Source organism: Uloborus diversus, chromosome 8, assembly GCF_026930045.1.
Source record: "Uloborus diversus isolate 005 chromosome 8, Udiv.v.3.1, whole genome shotgun sequence".
Classification (NCBI taxonomy): Eukaryota; Metazoa; Arthropoda; class Arachnida; order Araneae; family Uloboridae; genus Uloborus; species Uloborus diversus.
Genome location: NC_072738.1, coordinates 23,867,504 through 23,891,330, shown reverse-complemented (window position 1 = coordinate 23,891,330; position 23,827 = coordinate 23,867,504). Strand labels below are relative to the sequence as shown.

General features: G+C 31.5%; 1 protein-coding gene across 2 annotated transcripts in view; it reads left to right on the top strand.

Moving 5' to 3' along the window:
• Positions 1-23,827, top strand: part of LOC129227475 (probable arginine--tRNA ligase, mitochondrial) — a 79,346-nt gene that overhangs the window by 22,202 nt on the left and 33,317 nt on the right. For both annotated transcript variants that reach the window (XM_054862043.1, XM_054862044.1), the window contains exons 4-9: positions 3,185-3,280; positions 8,943-9,040; positions 11,491-11,630; positions 15,640-15,716; positions 17,932-18,016; positions 19,322-19,395. In XM_054862043.1, coding sequence (XP_054718018.1) covers positions 3,185-3,280; positions 8,943-9,040; positions 11,491-11,630; positions 15,640-15,716; positions 17,932-18,016; positions 19,322-19,395 — 570 coding nt within the window. The remainder of the gene's footprint in view (positions 1-3,184; positions 3,281-8,942; positions 9,041-11,490; positions 11,631-15,639; positions 15,717-17,931; positions 18,017-19,321; positions 19,396-23,827) is intronic.

The window sequence follows — 23,827 nt, the reverse complement described above, 5'->3', positions numbered from 1 at the left end:
AACAGAATCACTGCAATACCAAAATATGTTAAATCCATCCTTTAATAATATCACCATCGCCGTTTAATAAAATAAAAATTTTGGACATCGTACGCAAAAAGTTGATAAAGAAGCTCCAAGAAGTGAAGGAATTGGTCTCAGAAGATGAGGAAATCTTTGCCAAATTTGTCTCTTCAATGGATGTGAGAAAAGCACTTGATGATATCCGATGCTCTTTAGAGCAAAGAAGAAAATGTAATGTTGTACGTTACAAAACATGTAGTAAATTCTCAAACGATATTGAATCTTTACTCTCCAACTGTGTTAACCAAACTGCAATACGCCAATATTTTGAGACCCTTGTTAAAAAAAAAAAAAAAAAAAACCCTCATGTTTAGTTAAAGTGACAACTGTATTTTGAAATACTTAAAACAAAAATAAATGACGTAATTCATTTCGTTTTTAAAGTATTTAAACTTCAAAACATTTCATTTTTTAAAAAAAGGAGGTATGCCGGTTTATAAAATCAGCCCCTTTATAAAATCAAATGTCCTGAGAACGAATGTGATTCTAATAAACGGCAGTCACTGTACCATGTTTTCCCATGCTTTAGTGCAACAAAATTAGCTGTTTTCAATAAGAGATGACCGTCTTTCTGAAATTCGTTGATTTGATTCTTGATGTTATCTTCGTTTTGGTCTACGTTGTCCTCAAATTCAGTTTCAGATTCTGAATGTTCTCTTTCTTCAATATTCTCATTTGATGCATTGAGAATGCATTCGTTTTTTTGTTTCTTCCATCGAAAAAAAAGGGATAGGATTTGGTTCATAGTACAATACTCTGAAGCAACGAACAGTTTTTTCCCCGTTACGAACTGCATTTCTCATCAAGTGTGCAACTTGACAGGGATGTTGTTTTTTCCCAGTATTTTCACCAATTGTAGATTGTTCTTATAAATACTGCTTCCGCTTTGAAGTGAACTTGAACTGAGCTCGTAAAGACAGGGCCCATCCAATTTCATTAAAATGAACTTGTGGAAATGCAGGGGTATTTATTAGTTGAAAATTTGAAGCATTTATATAAGATGTTTGTAAGAGCTTCTCTCTATACATCTTTCGTATAAAATCCATTTGCAAGTTGAGGTCAAATGTATGTCAAGAACAATTGGAATAAATTTATTTGTTTGGCCGAAAAAACAAGATGAGTATTGGTATGATAATCTAGACATTATGCACAATACATCCGCCTGTACCTAAATTAAAACGGGCATTTTCTATTCAAGAAAAAGACGCTCTTACTGCCCAAAGCTGTTTATGTTAAAAGATACACTTTTTTGTATTAAATTAAAAATAAATATGTTCAAAAAAACTATCTGGGGGTGAAAAGATTAAATAAATAAGTATAAAAAACGCCATAACGTGTTAACTTCGAGCGATTATATTTCCAAAAATAATAGGAGTGACACTGATTTTTTTTGTGCAAATGTTAGACAAACATGTTGGTTATCAACCTAATTTAGTATCAGATATCTGCTAGGACAGCGACAGTTGTAATTAGATTCTAAATATTTGTGTTTTTGTTAAATTTATCGAATAAAAGTTCCAATATCTTCTGGCGCCCTTATAGTGACACCGATTTTGATACATATTTTTGATGTATGTAAGTGTGGCTAGAAAATGATCTAAAAATGTTGATGTCATCATGAAGGCGCTTCGAGAAAATTGGCCTTGAATATAGAAAAAAATTCATTTTCGGTCATTTTTAAACAGAGTTTGTGAGCGTCGCCCTCATAGTGTCACCGATTTGACAGCTGTAACAGTATCTAACAAGACCATATAGTAATACGGAATTAAAAAATCCATGTCATTATAAGGGCGCTTCAAGCAACAAACACATTAAAACCAGCAAAAATGTGCCACGCCCCCTAAACAAAAAAAAAAATGTTTTCTCAAAAACGGTGAGTCAGACAAAGCTCAAATTTCGGATTTACATTACATTCATGATAAGAAACAACCTATGTAAAAATAAAGAAAATTAAAAATCCCAACAATCACTACCTGCCTGATCCTTACAGACAATGGCTCTTAATTAGAGCCAAATTTTTTATTTTTTCAAGGGAGGCATAAAAACTTGAAACCACCACAATTACCTGTGTTTTATCTTTCTACTTCCGCTTTGATTTTTTCTTAAAAAGAAAGAAACTGAATGAAAACAAATCGAATGATTTAAACAAAGCGAATTAAATGTAAGTTTTGTACTGAGAATATTTATGTGTAATTTATTGCTTTGAAAGAAAAATATCCCTCAAAAGTTATAAGTCCTAAACAAGAAATTTTAGACCGTCTTTGTTAATGTCAGAAGTAGGACAGAGTTGGGTAGAATAGGGACCTCCCTCAGAAAAAATTTAAAAAGTCAGATTGGAAAATAATTTTTACAAATAGTTTTATGGTGAAAAAAATTCAAAATACTCAGCAAATATTTTGGCCCCACGATGAACCTACGCAATTTTGATTTAGTAGTCGAAGTTTTGAGATGTCTGAATTTCCCCTTTTATAGCTTTCATCTATAAAAGGGTATTCTACAAGCACTTTTTGAACATTATTTACTATATAATTAAATACGGTGGACTTTCGATAACTCAAATATTCTTTTATAGTGAAATTTTCATTCATTCCTAAAATATTTAGTGTTTTCAATGCAAAATTGTTTCTGTATCTCAAATGTACTGCTTTTGAGTCGAAGTTTTTACGAGGGTTTAGTTTCCATTTTATGCATAAAAATACAGCTAAAATAATAAAAAAATTCCCCCACCCCCTTTAACACATTGCTATGTTTCTGCTTTTATTTTCTTAGTTTCTATAAAATTATGTTCAGTAAAATATTAAAATATTGCTATTACAACTCTCTTCCTATTGTGTTTAATTTTGGAAAAATGCCTTATTTTGCGTTTTAAACAAGAAAGGGAAACTTCCTTGCCCCTTTTAAAATATTTCTAAGGTTGGTATCAGTTAAGCTACATGCTAAGTTTTTTAATCTGCCAAAAATATGAAGAGATCTTGAAAAAGAAAAAAAATGCATTGTAGACGTTAGCTAAATATATAGGCGAACTAAATGACCTTATAATTTTCTACTATGGGCAAAGTTGTGCGGATACCGTTAGTAGCAAATATTTAAGATTTTGTAAGTGAATGTTGCATATTTTCAGGACTTTCCAACTTCTGAAGGAATTACAGATGTTTTTTTAGATTCTGTCAGCCAAGACCGAATGATTTTTACTTTTGAGCAAGAGATATTTACATCTGTAAGTAAAGTTTTTTTCTACATTAGCTGTAAGAGTTTTAAACTAGTATAAAGTAAACTGTTTCTACACACATGTATGTACTTGCATATAAGTCAAGAAATTTATTACAAAAAATGATGTTTAAAGTTAGGTGATCAACTTATACACAGGGCAGAATTTCCTAATATTTTCCCAGATTTTTTCTTTAAAAAAAAATCACTCAAAAACGTGAACATTTTCCCGATTTTAGTCCATCCCTTTTTAAGCAGATGCTAAAGAAATAGATACTTAAACATTCTGCTATGATTTTACATGGTTTGACTGAAATAAAGAATAAGTAATTACAGTAAACAGCCGACTACGAGAAAGTGCGGGGCTCACCGTATTCACAAAGTTTACAGATAGTCGCGAATTATTGCTCATTTTAAAAAAAATTATATAATATAGCTGCAGCATAAAATTTTATTGATATAAAATCAAAATAAAAGTAACCAGTAAAAAAATCGTAACAGCAAAATCAAACCCTTTACAAAAATCGCTATTGCAAAAGTGAACGCTTTTAGTGCAATAGAATAAAAATCATACTTTTTTAGCATAAAAATGTTCATTTCATTTCATTTTCCTCCTGTTTATAACGTTTGAATTCAAAATTAGCAGCAAAACGCTTCAGTTTTTCCAAAAGTAGGGACTTTACTAATGTTTCCAATCCCGCACCGAATTCAGTCACGCAGGATTTCGGGATTGTAAAGAGTCAATCCCGCGGGATTGACTTTATTCTTCTAAAAGTTAATTTTTATGACAAAGAGAAAAAGTTGTGCTTTTTAGGAAGGACAGCTTTTATTATTTGAATTAATAGTTTTCTTGAACTCCGTACAGTAATTGTAAAGCACTACAAAGTCAGATCCTATAGTTCGTTTCATTTTAAGTTGGCACTGAAGGGAAAGCTAGGCGAACCGAATTGCAGCCGTTGTCAGGGAAACGAGGTTACTCTACACAGGGCGTGTGCTAGTCAGCGGCGCGAAATTGCCAAATTTGGCGGGGGGAAAAAGTAATGTAAAATATCAAGAACTAACCAACTATTCTTTAATTTTTCAAAGAAATTAGATTTGTCTCAAACATATTTCATCATATTGTTATCACAAATGCAAGGCTGTAAATGGGTATTCATTTTGCAACGGCAGGAGAGCTACCGGTCACCAAAGTAATTAACAAATAATTCTGAATGATGAAAAAATAGCTGAAAAACTAATTAACAGTAACAATTAAAAGAAGATGCTCTGACAGAGACGTATGCTCTGTCTCTAGTGATTTCTTTCGCTGATAAAAAGCATGTGCCCACTTGTCAAAATACGGACCATCCAGTATATATATCATCTATTTCAAAAGAAAAGATAACACGACGGAAGTTGATAAAGGTGAGGAGAACGTTAGTACAATAGCTGCGAACATTTGCCATGGTAATAATGGGTACCAAAGACATCAAAAAGAACCGCGTTCTTTCAGAAGAATAACAAATGAAAAACTACCAGGCATGTTCTTCAAAGCGCATCTTCGTTTTTCTACTGTAGATTATTTAAGTTCATCAACAAGTCTTAGCTAAAAAAGAAATGTACATTTTCAGTTCTTGCCGGCAATTATTTATTAGTTTGTTAAGAGCTGGATCTTTTACCCTGCCTCTAACATGGAAAGTTTACCTTTGTTACCCCCCACACCCTTTACTTCTGTTCTGAATAATTTCTCTTTAATTTTTCACATGTGCTCTACTTGCTCTCTGGAGCTGAGAAATGCATCCTAAGTTCGTTTAAATCTTTGGAATAAAATAAGGAACTATTTTTTTTTTCTTTTGAATTATTTTTCATAATCCCGCTGATTTAAAAATCCAAAATGTCCGGCATTTGGAAAATCTGCAATTGTGTATTTTTAGACATGTATGAATGAAAGAAGTACCTTTGTTCAGAGAAGTAAAAGAAAATGTAACAACGTTAAATCGCACAAAATTTAGAGAACTACAGACACCTGTTTTGAGGTTTCAAGGAGCCCCTTTTTCATCGCAGAAAAGTGCTTGCTCTCACTTTTCTGCATTAAAAATGGGTGTTCCTTGAAACTCCAAAACACGTGTCGGAAATTCTCAGCAAATTTGTGTGACTCAACGTTGTTCTATTATCTAAAATAATATGGGTTTTCCTTTTATAAACTCTAATAAGAACGATAAAGAGCAAAGATGAAATCTCCATTTTAGGAGAGAAAATCAAGATTACCCTTTTTAAAAAATTCTATCCAAATAAAAACTTAGAAACTTCACTAGAGTTAAATGGAAACAATTAACTATGACTACATTTCAGAGCTTAGAGAAAGTATTAATTTTGAATTTTAAAACACCATTCGATTTTAAGCTCAACTTATTTATGAAAGAAGTTAAAAATAATACACGAAAATGCATCGAGGTTTTTGGAAATAAAAGATATAGCTCTCAATTTTGCGTGACTGTGAAAGTAAATGATTAACCCCGAAACTCAATTTGTTAAAAATTATTTTACTTACCTGAGCGTAAGTTATTGTAGCCTATATGCTAACTTTGGGAGTGAGTAAATTCACTTCCTATAAAAATTTAATTTAAAGGCAGGGGTTCTAAACCTAGCGGAGGGGGGGGGGAGAATTTCGTATTTCGAGGAAGAAGTGTATGTTTCAAAAATTAAAACGAAAAAGTAAAACTTCCTCATCCAGCAGCTCATTGGTGTAAATTGGTAATATAAATGGTAACATACGTGAGAGCATTGCTATTTTTTTTCTCCATAACCTTTAAAAAAAAAAAAAAATTTGAAATGTACCCTTTCACATAACAAGTATTTGTTATATTCAAACAAAATTCGGGTTTTCTCGATTTTTTCACAATAATCTTCTTCAAGTTCGGGCTTATTATATAAAAAAAACGAAAGCAATTTAAAACTACCAAGTAATAAATCTCAAATTCAAAGAAAAAATAACCCCCACTATATTTGTAATTTCATCAAGTAAATAATTGAAAGCTAATAATTTCATTTCATTTTTTATTTCCTACTCACAGAAACTGTTTTTAAAAATATATTCAATTGGAAATAACGATTGAAAGCATCAACGACAACAGACCAGACGGAAATGCTTTGACCACAATGTGGAGATGCTCATTTAAGAGTCATAATGACAATCAGATGTTTTCCCCCGGGCGATACAAAGTGGGGAGAAGCGAGTTCTGGGGTTTGCCGGTCCACGCCAAGGTCAACCTTGAAAGTTCAAGTCTTCGCCAAGGCAGAAGTTGAGTTACGGCGATTTGATTTTCCTTTCGTAATCAAATACTTACAAATTAAATATATTTAACACATAACAGCTTCAACTATGTGTCTCAACCACATCCATTCTCTAATTTTTAAACATATTTTGTCACTTTACATCCTTTTAAACCTCTAAATTTACGAGAACTACTTCTCAACGCGGAGTAGCACATCTCGTACCTTTCCCTTCAGTGCCAACTTAGATTGGAATGAACTATAATTAGCAATTATTGTTTGATAAGCAAAAGTATGCCGTTCGTAAGGGATAGTAAAAGATTTTTACTCTAAAAATAATGCACTTGATGAAAACACGTGCTGTGGCTCCACTGCAATTGGTTTTACAAAAATTAAATAATTTTGCACATTTAAAAAAAGATCCGCATTAACTTCATCACCGTCTGAACTAGATTTTTCTTTTTTTTTTTTTTGTGCTAGGTGTTTGCTCAAGAACTGCAAATTTTGGACCTAAACAATGTATGTTGGATATGTGTTTTGCTGTATCCAATTTAACTTGCATTGATAATGCCTTTGTTGCTTCATTAATGTTGTTCACAGAATCAATGAATTTGATTCATTACAGCAAGGGGTAAATACTGCTTGATTTCACCAAATCGCAGTCTCGGTAAAAGTGTTTGGATAACTTCGCTAATTTTACCTCTCACTTTAAAGAGAAATTCAAAAACATGAGCAGCTTAACTTACTGCACTGTCATGAGTCATCCAGTGTTTCATACAAGTTTCTGTCGCCCCTTTTAAAGTCGTGCTGAATGTATAAATAATGTCAGAATTTTTATTGTTTTCTTCTTTGGTAACTTAACTTTTTGTAACTTAAAGGCTTTGAGTATATTATTAAAGCTTACAAAGTGCAGTGCTTCAACATTGCATTCGGGCTGCTCATGCACAAGTTTTAGAATATGTTTAGCTGCTTTTCTTGCAGTTATACGAGAAAGAATGTTCAAACTTCAGATGATGCTTATGAAAATAATCGTTTTATGAGCGGTAAAAGCTGTAAATGCTTGAATGGAAAAGAAATTGCGGGATTGGGAATCCAGCGGGATTTTGCTCTTAATCCCTCTAAATATCCTGCGGGATCGGGATTTCGTAATTGGAAACCCTAGACTCGACTTATACGCGGGTTTTCAATTTTTGACCATCTACATTTTCTCAAGAATCAGACCAACTTTGGTCTTCATTAATTTCACTGTTGCTAATTATATAATATTTATTTTCTAATTCTTTAAAAGCTTTAGTTTTTGCGTGTTTTCTAAATGTTTATCAATGTACCCCTTAATCCTTGGTCTGAAGAAATGCTTTCATAACTTTTTCTTTATAACGAAAGATAAAGAAACTGCAAATAATTATGAACTAAAAGATCTTTAAAAAAAGTGTTCAAATAAAGTTGTTGACTTATGAAAATTACTCAGAGCTGAAAAAAATGGCAGTGAAATTTGTTTCTAAAATAAAGTTTGTTCTTAATGACTGTGCCAGAGGATTTTGTTATAGGATTTGTAAAACTATAGGGACTATTTGTTGGTCATAAATTAAGATAAAAAATATTGTCTTAAAATTATTGAGACAGGCCCATCAAGCCTCATCTACCCTGACTATATGACACAGTGGTGGTAAAAAAAAAATTGCATCACCCGCACCGCAAAGGAGAGGAATATCATCCCAACTTCATTCAACGCACAGTCAAGTGTCTGTATCCCAGATAATTTGGGGATGTATTTCTGATCAAGGAGTTGGTGGACTTCACTTTGTGCAAGGAACAATAAAACGCTCAGGTGTGTATTGGCATTTTGGGGGAAAAATTGCTTGCTACTATCTGGGATCACTTTACTTCAGTTCCAAACGTCATTTTCCAGGATGATTCTGCTCCGTGCCATAGGGCAAAACTGGTAAGTAACAATTTAAAAACCTTTATCCTGCCATAAGACTTAAATTGACAAGGGATTAAGTAAATTTTTTTTTCTCTAAACTCGCCCGCTGATTCAGAAATGGAAAAATGAGCATGTGGTCAGCAGTTTGCCTTGGCTCAGAAACAGCCTCGATCTACGTAAATAATTATCGGATTCTTGCTGTTAAATGTTTATTTCATAAGTTTTGCAGAATTTCACATAAATTCATCGTTAATCGATCAACCGAAACTTCTCACATTTTCCCATTGTTGTGAAAATGCGAGGGTGATGCAATTTTTTTTACCAGCACTATACCTTCCCATTGAGAATTTGGATTTTGCTTTTAGCTATAGGTAAAGAACATTGAGTTGTGATTTGAAACAGTGTTAAGGAAATTCACTGAAATGAAAGTATCTATATTTGCTGTTCTGGTAGTATGCATGCATGTATAATGTGTTTTATTTAAATGCATTTTCAGAGTGTTCTTTTGGACATTTGTTCAAGAATCGACAACATGCCTAGCAAAAGTTCTTTCTTCAAAAATATTCCACCAGAAAATGTTATTGTTGAATACAGGTAGTTTTTGTCACTGTAATATATATTGTTTTTATTATTGTTTATTTTTTTATTTTTATTAAAATATTAATTTGACATTAAATGACAAATAATCGTTTTTCTGAAAAAAATGCCAAAATTATTTTTATATCTATGTTTTACTCTTGTGTATCTTTTGTGTAGCATCATTTTGCTTGTTATGCGTATAATTTTTTGTTTGAATTTTCATTTACAGTATAACTTTGATTTAAAGATAACCGGTTTAAAGATTTCCTTAATATAAGATACACTTCTCTGGTCCGGATTTGACTGAATTAAATGTCTAGGCTCTTCAATTTAACGTTTTCCCTGATTTAACGATAACTTTTTCCAGTCCTTTGACAATTGTTAAACGGAGGTTATACTGTAAATGAAAGAATGTAGAATATCTTTCAGCAATCTCTTAATTTATGTAGAAGAAGTTTAGATTTTCTTTATATATGTTGCAAAAAAATAGGGAAAAACTCCCTTTAGTAAGGTTTGATGGGGAAAAGTGATCACATAATGAAAGTTTTTCAACTTAGGTGGATAATAAACAGACCTAGATAAAATTTAAAACTGTCTATGAACTCAAATGAGTGCTTAAAAATTTTCTGCTGAAAAATGCAGCACTCCTGCCGCGTCTTATAATCGCGGCCAAAAAAAAAAAAAAAATTGGAAGTGAGTAGAGTACTACTACGCAAGCAGAATGTTGTTTCAGCTGTAGTTACTCCTTTTATAATATTATTAATTGGGGAACGTCAAAATTGAAAATTAACATTTGTTGCTCATCAAAACAAAAACAAAAATTATTACGGAAATTTGTTTAAAAAACATCAAAATTTTCTGAAAATGGCGTTCACTTGTTCGTCTCTATTATCTTGGTCTGATAATAAATATAAGAATTTCTTTCAAAACTTCAAAGTTTTTTGTTATTCTGCATTACATAACTAGGAAATGGTCTCTAATGGTGTCAAATTACATGACTAAAGAATACATTGCACTGAATTTTAGGAAGAAAATAATTAATTTAAATAGTCTCTCTTTTGGCATTTTCTTAAAAGTATTCATAACTTGGAGTAGGGCAAAGTGGTAAAAATTAAAATTAAGAAAAAGAGATATAAAACCATTATAAATAGCTATAATATATAAAAATACTCAACATATCTAATTTTTGAAAGAAATTGATTTTATCTGAACAAATTACAAACTTAATAAATTCGTAATGTCAGCCTCTAGTAGTCAAAAAGTGGATCACCAAGGATTTAAATCTCATTTGACTGCTTGATTTCATCAATGTCATCAGGTGAGGCATGACAATTCCCAATGATTGGTTTCAGATATTTTATTGTTATTAAATATGAGGCATTGAGAAGCAAAGGGATGCAAGTGGACATTTTCAAGTTTTGAGTAAAACGCCTGTAAAGATTACGCCCTGGGTAGGCTTTCATTGAATTTTTTTTCCTAAATGATGCTGTACAGCAGCACCTACGAGGGATACTACTACTATCTCTTGCTGCAAGAGAGGAGGGGTTCACCTACCATTTGTACTAGTTATATCCAAATTTTTAATTTTGCCACTTGCATCCCTTTGCTTCTCACTACCTCATATGTGATGTGCAGATCTGTAGTCTGCATAATAAACTCTTTGATAGATTTTTTCCTTCCATAGTTCTCTGACATCCAATTATCAACAGAAACAGTGGGTGCTAACTGATTATATTGATTATTTGCAGATAAATTTATTCAACTAATTTAAAAACCTATTAAAATATCATTCTTCTGTGGAGGCAGATACAGACTACCATTCCAAGGGTGGGGACATGCTGAAGAATATAAGCCTTCCCCCTTTATAACGAACCAATGGTTTTGGATCTAAAAGATTCTTGATACTGCTTGGGTGTCAATAAAAAATGTTAAGGAATAAAGCACATAATAGGGCATTAACTTTGCTAATCAATTCCATAAGCAATAGAAAGAAGTAGCATTTCAAATGCCTACTTGAAAAAATTGCTAAAATCGTTTACATTTTACACATAAAATGTTTGAATACAATGTGGACGAATCATATTGGCTGGTTTAGGGGGCTCTTGACCCTCCCCTTGTTTCGGTCGAGGCTCTCCAGTCTCAAAGATATCATTCTCCTGGCATTTTATATACCAATACAGTATAGCAAACATATATAAGGTTGTCAAAGTGAGTTCCCCCTTTTTTTCTTACTAAGCTCCTCCTAATGACTTAGTACATGCTTTTTTTTTGAAAACGTTTTAAAGCAATTTGTAAAAAACTTAATTTGTGATTAGAAAATGTCAGGCTTTTGGAGAATCACTGAAACATCTGATGGTCTTTCATGCTTCAGATTGAAAGGAATTATCCTTTTTGTGCTATTGATGTGGATTATGCTTATAATGAACTTTGTTTCAATACAGTTAACGAATGTTGCACTCTTTCAGTTCTCCTAATATTGCCAAGCCTTTCCATTATGGACATTTTCGCTCTACAGTTCTAGGGAACTTTCTCTCAAACATTTTCAAATATGTTGGTCACTCTGTTACCCAAATGAACTACGTTGGAGATTGGGGACTACAGTATGGTAAGTAAAGGTTAATTCAATCAATTAAAGAGTTTCCTCAGTTTTTTTCCATCATTATTTACTGCTAGTGATTTTTATTTTTATAAATTTTTTTTTTTTTTTTTGTATGCAACTTGCTCAATTCATTTGCACAAGTGTGACATTTTTATGCATATATTACCACTTTATTCCCATAATTTTTATTTAATTGTGATATTTTTGATGTAAGGAACAATTATGTTTCATAGCATAAATTATCAAAAAAATGTGTAGGGTAAATGACTGATTATTTGCAGGGGCATGCACAGGGGAGGGGGAGAAAAGGGCCAGCTGCGGGCCCGAGCCGGTAGGGGGCCAACTATTTTTAAAACTTGGGGTGAAATATAGGGTAAATAATATGGAGGAGGGCCCAGAAAAGTCATTTGTGACGGGCCTCAAAATTTCTGTGCACGCCCCTGTAAGATTTTTTTTTGGTTACAAATGTTTTAGTTTTGACTCATGGAAAATACTAATTCTAAAGGTGTTAAACTCGGAAATGGCACTTTTATAGTTGTAATATTCTTTACTATCTGTATGTAACATATTTTTTGAAATAAAATACCCTAGTTTGATCAGTTATCGCTTAGTTATGGTCATACTAAAAAATAGTAGTAATAACTTTCACGCTAGCTGAATTCAATTATTTTCAAGAAATACCCCAAAAAAGTACTTAGCAATATCAAAACACTTATTTTTCTTTCAATATAATCAAATTTAAAGTATCTTGAGTTATCAATTCAAGTACATTAAAATTAAAAAATGTATAACTGATAAATGGCTTTTGAAAGATTTATCTGAACAACAACAGCAAAAAATATATATATAAAACTTTTCTACTGCTGCAGATTTTATTTATCATTTTCAAAATTTAGCTTACGTTTTATTATCAAGCTTAAGTAATAAGTTGGAGTAAGAATAGGCAAAAAACTAATTATGGTCATATGTGCCCATGAATAAAATACTTGCTTTTAATTGACTTGTTATGAGCACATTAGCTTGAGTGAATCTTAAATATCTTAATTAATGGCAAAAGTATACCTACATGATATATATATATATATATATATATATATATATATATATATAAGCTTAAGGAATGAGTATATACATGGATACAAGAGTGACAGTGTTTCTTTGTTTGTTTGTACCCGATGGTCAGAAGACCCCATATCACCTACAGCCCTGAAACATAGCACAAAATTTGAACGTACTCCGGGGGTCTGCACCTTGAAGCCGAAGTTCAAAATTTCGAATTAGTTTTTTTCTAATTAACTAATTAAGCTAAATTTTGCCTAATTAGGGGTAAAAACTCCCCCACCCACTACCATTATATATCGTTGGAAAGGGTTTTCCTTCCCGATCAAGGTGTTTGTTCTATTTTCCTCAATTAATTAGAACAGGAGATATAAGCTATTCTGATTGAGCCAATTTTCAAGGCTTTTTTTTTTCGAGGAAAACTATAACACTAGTTCCATTTTCCAGACAATTTTCAATTACTTTTTTAAAAACATTTTGGGGAAAGTTTTCATTATTTCTTATGAATGTTTTACTGTTATTACTTTAGGTTAAATTCATTGTGCGTGCGTTAATTCATTTTCTTTTTAACTTGAAAGCCGCTTGACAAATTTGGTGATGAATTATGGAGTTGCAAAACTATTTTACATTTGAAAGCTACTTTTTATGTAACTTTGATGTATTTTTTGTTTATTTGGCAAATTTTTTTTTAATTTAAAAGGACTGTATTTAGGTTTTCAAAGGGTGTTTATGCATTTTAGTTAAAGAAGATATCAGGAGTGGGGAGGGGGAAGGGGTGATTTTTTTTACTTCTGGAGGTTTTTTTTCCCTTTTTTAAAAAAAATGATAGCTTTTCTATAAATAAATTACTTTTCATTCAGAGTACAGGATTTCCTTTTTGTAATAGATAAACCGTGCTTTTTAATTACGTTATTTTCCTGCTGGGGAATTTTCATTCAAACGTTTTTGTTAGAAAGATTGGATTGCTTATCAGCCGGAGTTCGCTTCTCTCGCTAATTGGGTGGGTTACTGTAGCGCTGTTGCTCGGCAGGTTTGGCGATAAACAATAGATTTGCGGGATTATTTACATTTGAAAGCTACTGTTAATGTGATTTTATACTGTTTTTGTTTGTTTGGTGAAACATTTATTATTACCAAAAAGAAAAACATCCGCTTCACTCACAAAAGGACTGGGTTCCAGTAGTGCAGTCGCTTTGAACATTAGGCGCTGAGCAATCCCGTCTAAGATTATTGTTTTAAAGCAACCATAAATGTAATTCAATGTTTTGGCGAATTGTTTTGAATTCCAAAGAAACTTTTGATTTGTTTTTAACCGAATGAAATATACGACTTTTTCTTTTTCTTTCCTGACGATGATTTTCGACTGTCCCATGGGATTTTTTCTTTCGTTAGGCGGATGAGATACCTAATTAATCGGAGTTCTCTTTGCACGCTAACAACTGAGTTAGGGGAGCATGGTTTCTGGGAGAATTACTCAATAAACATTAGAGTTGCTTGATTATTTTACGTTTGAAACACACTATTTGATGTCTTTTTTGTTTATTTGGCAAAATATTTTAAATTACAGAAGAAATTGCTTCATTCGCTAGAGTTTTAAATCAACTGTAAATCTAAGTTAATGTTTTGGCAAAGAGTTTTAAATTTCAAAGAAACTTTAAAAGTTTTTTTCAAAAATGTGTGAATGCATTTTAGTTAAAGAAAAATGATCATTTAACATCAGAGGGGGGCGGGCGGTGGCATCAATTTATTTTATTCAACGAACATCCTTTAAAGTTTTAGCACAGGCATTGCCGTGCGAGTACTGCTAGTGCACCAATAAAACTGTGACCTGATAGAAAAACTGCAGTATCAGGTCCTTAAAAAAGAAGCCCTTCAAAAACTTAAATGCAAAAAATTTTCACTACTGGTGACTGAGAATCATTAATGTAATAAATCACAATGTAGATAAAAACATATGTTCAGAAAAAATGGTGGACTCTTGAAACCTGCTATTTTGAGAATCCACTGATAGTGTTCCTAAAATATCATTTACAAACTTGATATTGGCAATAGAAGACAAGCCTGCTCATTATTAATTGGGTGCCCGTATTTAGTCATTTACCCTACTTGAAAAATGAAGATTTGTATGTTGTTGTGGATGTGACTGTATGGACCCTTGGGTGGTTCAAAAAAACTTTTTTTTCAGCTAGAGTCCATTTCACCCCCTACTTTTTTTAGGCTTACTAATAGTAATATGCTGTAAAAGTTTTAGCTTCTTACTCAAATTTTAAAAGGGTGCTTAATGACCCCTTAATTTAACATTGGTCGTAGCGTGGAAAATGCCACAAATTTAAAAACATTTAATTTCCCCAGCTGTTTTTTTTTTTGTAAATAATTATTTTATTGCAATGTATATGCATATTTCTAGTGTATATTATAATATGTAGCATTGTTTTTTCAGTTTAATGTATTTTTTTAACCCCCCACCCCATACTTATGAAGTTTGGGGGAAGGTGTTGAGCATCATCTTTCAGTTGAAATAGGAAGCTAAAATTCTTCCAGTAGAACACTATACACAAGTCTAAAAATATTAAGGGGTGTCCTGTTGTCTAGGAGATTTTTTTTTTTTTTTTACATGTATTTTTTTATAAACCACCCTTAATGATACTCCCACAGCACATACATATATTTTATATGCAAGTAAACTTTTAGAAAGTTGATGCTTCATATTATGATACATGATGATCCATTATATTTAAATACATGAAAATTAAAAGCCATAGTTAAGGGAATAAAGCGTAAAATGTTTTTAAAATGTCTTATTTGTACAAACAGGTTGAGCACAATACTCAATTAAGCTGAACTGAAAGTTTCCATAGCATTAAAACTTATGCGTTTATTATTATTATTATTTTAAAGGAAAGACATCTCATTTAGTCGTGAAAATTGTGATTCTAATTTTACTTATCTTTGTTAGGTATTTTAGCTGTTGGCTTCAACAAATTTGGATCAGAAGAAAAATTAAAATGCAATCCATTAGGACATTTACTTGAAGTATGTTGCATTATTTAGTTTTTTAATACTTTTGTAAATGATCATATCTTTTTCCTTTTTTTTTTTTAAATTTTATGTTCCATGTTTAGGAATTTAAAAGTCAGTTTCTTGTGTAGTATTACATGTCAGTCAAGTAGTTAAGTTTGTTCACCTCCACCGATCTGGAGTTATCTTGCCTTTTTAAGCGTGTTTTCATTCTTCATGTTATGCAGTATTTTCTCGTGCTTTTACGTGTTATTTTAATGCCCTCTAGCTACAGCTAATCATCTACACCCTTTAACTGCTCTACATGCGTATTTCACTGAATGAAAATCTGAAATACACCTCAAAAATTTAGTCAAGCTTTGTTTTTAAAATAAAAATGTAGCAGCATGGGAAAAAATAAATAAAAATAGTTATTGAAATTTTAAAAATTTCACTTTTTAAATGTTTTCAAATATTTTATAAGTGTTAAAATCAAACCGTACACTTGTCTCCTTTTCACGCCATTCTGTATTTCATTTTACAAAGTCAGTTTTTTTGGAGAGTTGATCACTATTGTTATGGTCTTTACTGTTTTTGTGTTTTCACTCCTCTCAAATGAGTTTCTTTCCTCAAAAAAATGTCTTAGAATATTTTCACATCTTAAAAAAAAGAGCAATATCTCTGTCTGATGCAATTAATCTTTGTTGCTTGCATTATTATGAGAATTTAATTATCCAATGGTAAAAACTAGAGTTACCACAATTATCAGCATTAATGGGTAATTCGCCATAATGGGGTTGTTTCCTTCAGTCAAAAGTAATACTTTTTGTCACTAAAAATGATAGAATAAGCAAAAAAAAAAAATAATAACATGGTTACATTATAGTTTTTGTAAAGATAAAAAGCCTGAATTGAAGGGCTACTGTTAGTAAAATAGTCAATGTTGAACTAAAAGTGTATAGACAAAGGGCAACTAACTAAATATTACTTCACCACAGAATGATTTTATTAACATAAATAAGACTACTTGAGTACAGCTTGAGTAAAATTTTGAAACATTATCTTGAAGAAAAATATGAAAATTGAGGAAAATAAATCATCTCTCTCAGAAATAAACTATTAACCAATTCTTAAGAGTCAAAATTGCAACAAAAAAAAGTTGACTTAAAAATTGCAGTATTAAAAATTATTATCATTATAATTAATCTGCATCAGCCAATTATCTTTTGCAGACTAATCAGTACTTGGGTAATTTGCTTATAAGTGCATCCACAGAGATTTATAGATTTTTCTTTTTTGTATGGAAAACTGTTTTACCAAGATGGTAATAGTATTGCACCCTATACTAATTATTTTGGTCAAGGCAACCTTACTTATAACAGTCAAAACATACATGTTACTTGGTATGGTAGTTTACACACTGTTTTCCAAAGTCAGTGTTGCCCTTCCTGAGTTAATTTATTATTATCAATGCTCTTACTGTTATATGCTTTACTGAACTCATTTTGATTGTTATTAAGAAACATTAAATATTAAATTAACATAACAGTGATGGGGTTTGAGCTTTAAATTGTCTATAAAGTTTCTTAAAAAAAACTAATACTAAAATTCTGAGAAGCATCTAATTTTAACGTTTGATCCATTGTGCTAGCTAATTAAGTAATTCATCTGAATTCGTTTTTGATTTAGTATTCTTAATTTTCTTTCTTGAATGTCGTAACTCATAGTTGCCCAGAACTTGATTATTTTGTTGGAGAAAAGGTAATATAAATTTTAAGATACTTTAATAAATTGGTTATAATGCATTTTGACTTTTTTTCATTACTGGTAAAATTTCTTGAGGGTAGTTAGAGTTGATTTTTTGTGACAATTAGATAGGATATGTATTTAAATAAAAACTTATATTTCAGTGCTCACAAGAGATTCCTTCTAAAGCTAAAAGTTGTGTGTGCTATATTTTTTACAATTTATGGTTTAATAATATTAATAAGTTTAAATACACTTGTGATACTGATAAATTTAAACTACTGATACTTATTGTTTATAAAGCAAAAAAAAAAAAAAAAATGTATTAATATTGATAATTAGTGCAAATGCACTTGTGATTTAGGTAAATTTAAATTAGTGATATCCGTATTGTTAGTAAAACAAAATAAAGTAGAAGAAATATGAAAAGCAAATTCATGTATTCATTTGTTTTAAATTGATAAAAATATTCATAGGAAAATGTATTGTAACTTTGTTTTCATAGGTTTATAAAGAAGCAAATGCCAGAAGCACTTCTGATCCTGATTTTAATCAAGAAGCAAAGTTATACTTCAAAAAAATGGAAGAAGGCAGAGTTGTTTTAAATTATTCTTTTTTGTTATTTGTATTCAATCTTTCCACATCAACTGATTTTCTTAATATTTTTTACATCTTATACTGAAATAAAGTTGAAAAATGGAATTAATGTAATATTTTGATTCTAGAAGTAGATAACTATAATCATAGGTGTGTGCGTGGGTTACCTGGGGGTACATGTACCCGATTATTTCAGAGAAAAAAACAGTAAAACAAAACTAGCAATTTTTCTATGTTTTAAGGTTCATAAATTTCATATCTCACCTGCTTTAAAAATCCCTTTTTAATCATATTTTGTTTTAATTTTCCATGGGTGAGCATGAGAAAGCCTTTCTGAGCATAATGTAAACTTTCCCGCTAGAGTGGCACCCCCATTTCTGACTCTTTCTTCTGATTATTATTACAGCAATAAATAAAATAGTAATAAAATTTAACTGATTCTGAACTGTTCTGAGCCAGAGGTGCAATGGTAATGTGATTAGTTATGGGAGGTGTATTTTGCAGTGGCATATGGCTGTAGTTTCTAAGTATGCAAATTATAAAAAAAGGTAAAAATACCATTCATAAATTTCAAATTTGAAATGAGGAAGCAAGAAGTAAAGAGATTTAATTGAATCTTTCACACTTTTGATTAAAATGTATATAGAGTTCAAACCATAGGTAGACTTTTGTTGAAAGTTTTTCTGATCTGTAACCGTACCTGCCAGTGCCAGAGCTACTATTGCCATCTCTTGCCTCAAAATAGATAAAAATTTCCGTTACCATAGATACTAGTTAGTGCCAATTTTTTATTTTTTGCACTTGAAACCTTTGCCATTTAGGTTCTTCAAACATGCTTAAAAACACAAATCGTCTTTCTTTTTCATTTGAAAAATATTTCACTAACTTAAAAAATTTAGATTTTGTATTTGGAGCCAGTTCTTTCTTTCCTTCAGATTAATTCTTACTGGTGTTGTCTGAAATATGTGATAATTAACTCTCACAGTTAATTCAATATTTTTGTTTCTTTCAATGCTTGAAGTACTGCAGGGCATATTTGTAGCAAAAGTTTTTATTCAGTTTTCAATGATTAATTCTGAAATTTTTTCAAGTTTGCGGGAATGGCTAGTGAATATTTGTTGTGAAAAAAGGGGGAAAATGAGCTCTATATTGCTTTGGAAAACAATTTCATTGATAATAGTAAAACGTGCTCCAAGTTGTTGCAAATATAGTCTGTTAAAATGCTATGCTTTGCCCTGTTAAAAAGAAAAAAGAAGATTGCATAGAAATTGAGATTTTTTTTATTTTTTTTTTCATAGGGGATAACCAGTGCTTGGAGCTGTGGAAAAAATTGCGAGAACTCAGCCTGGATGCTATTCAAGCCACCTATAAAGTATTTATTATTTTGCATTTCTTTTATTGATTCAATTCATATTTTCTAAGCCTGAAAGGTCTCTTTTTAAAATATCCATCTAGAGTAAACTTCCAATTATCCACGAAATAGGGTGGCACGGTAACCGCAGATAAGCGAAAACCGCGGATAATCCGAATAATAGTTAAAAAATGATACTTAGTGTATTCAATAGCCTAAAAATGTTAAGATCCCTCTCACACACATTTATATTATTACTAAAAACATTGCTGCATTGCATTTACTAATATTGAATATGAAAAAGGAATGGATAAAATCTAAAATCGAAAAATAACTTAATTATAAGTTAAGAAAAAAATGTGAGAAAACCGGCGGGGATTATCTGAGCTGCGGATAATCCGATCGCAGATAATCGGGAGTTTACTGTACATTACTATTTTGAAAAGTTTTGAACTTTCGACAAGATTGCTAATAATGTAATTTAAACAGGTAATGTAATGTAAACAAAGTGCTATGATTTTCCTCTTAATATCTCATTCTATATATATATTTTTTTCTTAGCAGCGCATCATGTATTATTTGCTCTAATTTTGTCAGCCTTTTGAATTATTTTCTCCCAGATCTTTTCAGTAAATACAGCATTGTATGTTTTAGTCTAAAAATGCAACAATAGATATCAGTTAACATTTATTCTTCAGCCCTGACTTTTATTTTCAAGTCAATTTATTTATTTATTGTTTTCATTTTATTCCTCCCCCCCCCCTCAAAAAAACCCCACAGACACGGGCAAGACTATAAACAGAGTATATGTTTGCATACACACTTATCTATGTATGTATTTGTACACATGTGTAACAGGGACGCTTCAATAAGCAAATTGGCCAATTACCAATTGACCAGTGGATGGTGGGCTGATACTTGCTTGGTCGGCAGCCGATTAATTGATTTTTAATGCTTCAATTTCTCTATCACTTTTTTTTTTGTAAATTCTAATTTTGACTTTTCAAAATTTTTTATAGCTTGTTTATTTCTCTGACTAATGATTCATTTTCCCCTACTTTTATGCTTTTTGAAAAAAAAAAAAAAAAAAAAACATTCAAAAATTTTGTTTAAATTCTGTAAGGTAGTTTCCTTATTACCTTAAATAATGTTACATTTGTTGACTAGACATGGAAATTTAAATATTTAGTTAATTGCCCATGATCAGTTGACACTGATCAATAGACACTTTTAATTTTATTGGCTATCAAAGGAGGTCATATGATCAGGGTTCGTACGGGTCATGGAAATCCTGGAAAGTCATGGAAAAAAAAAGTGAATTTCAGACCTGGAAAAGTCATGGAAAATTGAAATTTCAATTGAAAGTCATGGAAATTTTTTTTAAGTCATGGAAAAATGTCCTGGACAGAGATAAAGTAACAGTAACTAAAAGAGCATTAGAAATCTTGAGTGATTTAACAGTATAGCACATAAAAGCTATTAAAAGTGGAAAATTTAACCATCCCAAAATAAAATCTGAGTTTTGAGAAATCATTGCATCCACTTCTCTTGCAGCCGCTTGCCTGTTTTGTGATGTGATTTTACTGGGACTTGGACATCTCTTATTTTGAATTTACTGTTATTTTCAACACTTATGTTTTATATTCTGTTGTAGCGAACTTGCACGTTCTTGGTTTTGCCACGCCCACTCAAATAAAGCAATTCCATTGCATCACAGTTCAATTCCATCACTCATAAGAACTTTGTGTTTAAATGTATCAGAGTTTATCTTAATATAGATAGAATACAGAAAAAGGAGAATTCTAATACTCTAAAACAGTATGCCCAACATACGGCCTGCTAAACTAATCCATGCGACCCTCTGCTACGTTCAATGTCAGGAATCAAACATGTTCTGGAATTTCTGAATCTATTAATTTATATGCATTTGAAAATGTTGCAAATAAGTAAACAAAACAAGTACTTTTGAATCAGAAGATTGATTTATTATAGAATGGTTTTTAAAAAATATCTGGTTTAGAAACAAAAAGAACTACACAATGTGGCTTTACTTTAAAGAGCCAAAATACTGTCAAGTTATGTGAATGATTAAATGCACTATTGACACTGAAAAGCAACTTTTGAAGCAAATTTATTGAAACTTAGTGAGGACTTATTGAGCAATCACGGTTGCTTATTGCTTTCATTTGACTGTTTAGATGTGCTATCATTTTATTTTCCCGCCAGCACCCTCTGCAGCATCACCGTGGACCGACTCCTCATGATGCTGCTCCTATAGCGAAAGCCATCTCCAGGTTGCGTCAATATCCTACACTTACACGCATACATACATGCACGTACAAACAAACACATACACACACATACATACACCTACACACAACTACCCACACACTCATGCCTGTACACAGACACAAACACACACGCCTACATACACACACATACTCGTGATTGCGAAAAACATAATTTGAATTCCAGGTGTCAAAATTCAAATTGATTTTTTTTTTCTTTTTCTTTTTCAACCTTTGTCTCATTCATTATTATTCTGCCTGTATATAAAAAAAATATTAGACATTTAAGCATCATACTTTTTGTTTCACTGCATTTTTACTTTACTTAACTTTAAATGCACTGTTAAAAATTTTCCGGAAAATTTACGGTAATTGTTACTGGCATCCATGTTGCCAGTAACTATTACCGTAAAAATCAAATGTTACTGTAAAATTTTACGGTTTCCTCGGTAGGCCACAGCAACCAGTTGGCGCTGGGATCGCTTATTTCTCCGGTATAAATTACCGTAAAAATCAGCGATGCAATTTTACAGTAACAACCAGAAAATCTTCCTGAATTTTTAACAGTGTGATGAAGACAAATAAGAATAGTTCAGTTTTTTAAGTGTACACTCATATTTTTTCCATTACGAGTAAGTGCTTCAATGAAGCTGTGGCATTCATGTAGACGTTTTGCTAAAGCTCATTTCCAAAAATTAGCAAGTTTGAGATTAAATAGTGCTATTCTCTTCGTGAACAAGGTCATGAAAATTTTTATTGAAGTCATGAAAAAGTCTTGGAAAAGTCATGGAATTTTTTTATCCAAATAGAGTATGAACCCTGTATGATGCTGCGAGTCAACAAGGTATCATTATCGAAAGCTCTCATGTGGTGTTCCCGGTCAACCATGTGTTAAGTATCCTATGTTGCATTTTTATCTTAAAAACTTGTTTTAAACATCAGTAGAATAGAGATGTAGTCGGAAGATTTTGCCATAAATTATTTTCTTTTGATTCCTTAAATTTCTTGACTCAGTGACTTGTTCTTCTAAACCAATTCTACTTTCTAAAATTTCAGAATGAAATGAGTTTTTTTTGGGGGGGGGGGGGGGCGGGGGAGGGGTCCCTTTGTGTGCTTTTGTTTAGAATTTGAAGTTGATTTATAAAATGCATTATTACCACAAATGCTATCTATATTTAAAAAATTAAGCAAGGCATTTTCTTTTTTTTCTCAACTATAAAATAGAATTAAAAAAAAAAAAAAAACTAGGCTAGATGCAACAGAAAATTCAACAATGACTATATTCAACTAAAGTTTATTATAAATCTTTTCTAAGATGAAAATACAACACAAATTGACAAGAGCCAGCCTAGCTGGGCCCTGTGCCTGGTCACATTTGTATTATTTGTATTTGTGTATGCTTAAATTACTATTAAGTTTAACAGTATTTAGTGTTAATGGACATTCAGTCCCTTCAATAAAATATTATTGGAAGGAGGAGACTTGTACCATGTTCAGAATCAAACTTGGGTTTTCTCAGTGATAAGCACAGTCCAATTTCTTTTATTTCAAAACTTAGAATTACTTAAAACTTTGAATTTTGAACTGGTAATGGAACATGTGGAGGCATTGAGAAATAGCTGTAACAATATTCATTAGCCTTTGACATTTTAGCATTTTTATAAAACTTCTTCCCAAATTCAGTTTTAGCTTTTTTACTGAAAAACTTTTGAAGCCCTGATGAAACTGAGTTTATCTGATATAACTGACTTTTAAACTGAGTATATAAGTTCAAAAATTGAGGTTTAACTCCATTAAGCTAATTTTAATGCGTTTGCATTCTGGCTATACTTCCACTTAATTGGGGGAAAAATTATAATCATTAATATAGAGCTTGACTATTGAAAATGGAAGCATATACAGTACCCGCCACTAATAAAATCACTGGATTATAAAATCAGCCGCTTTTTAAAATCAAATCTGGAAGAACAAAATCATTGCAATCCCAAAACATGTTAAAACCATCCATTAATAAAATAACTATCGCAGTTTTATAAAATCAAAATTTTGTTCATCATCCAAGAAAAATTGATACAGAAGCACAAAGAAGTGAAGGAATTGGTCTCGGAATATGAGGAAATCTCAGTGCCAAATTTGCCTCTTCAATGGATGTCAGAAAAGCGTTT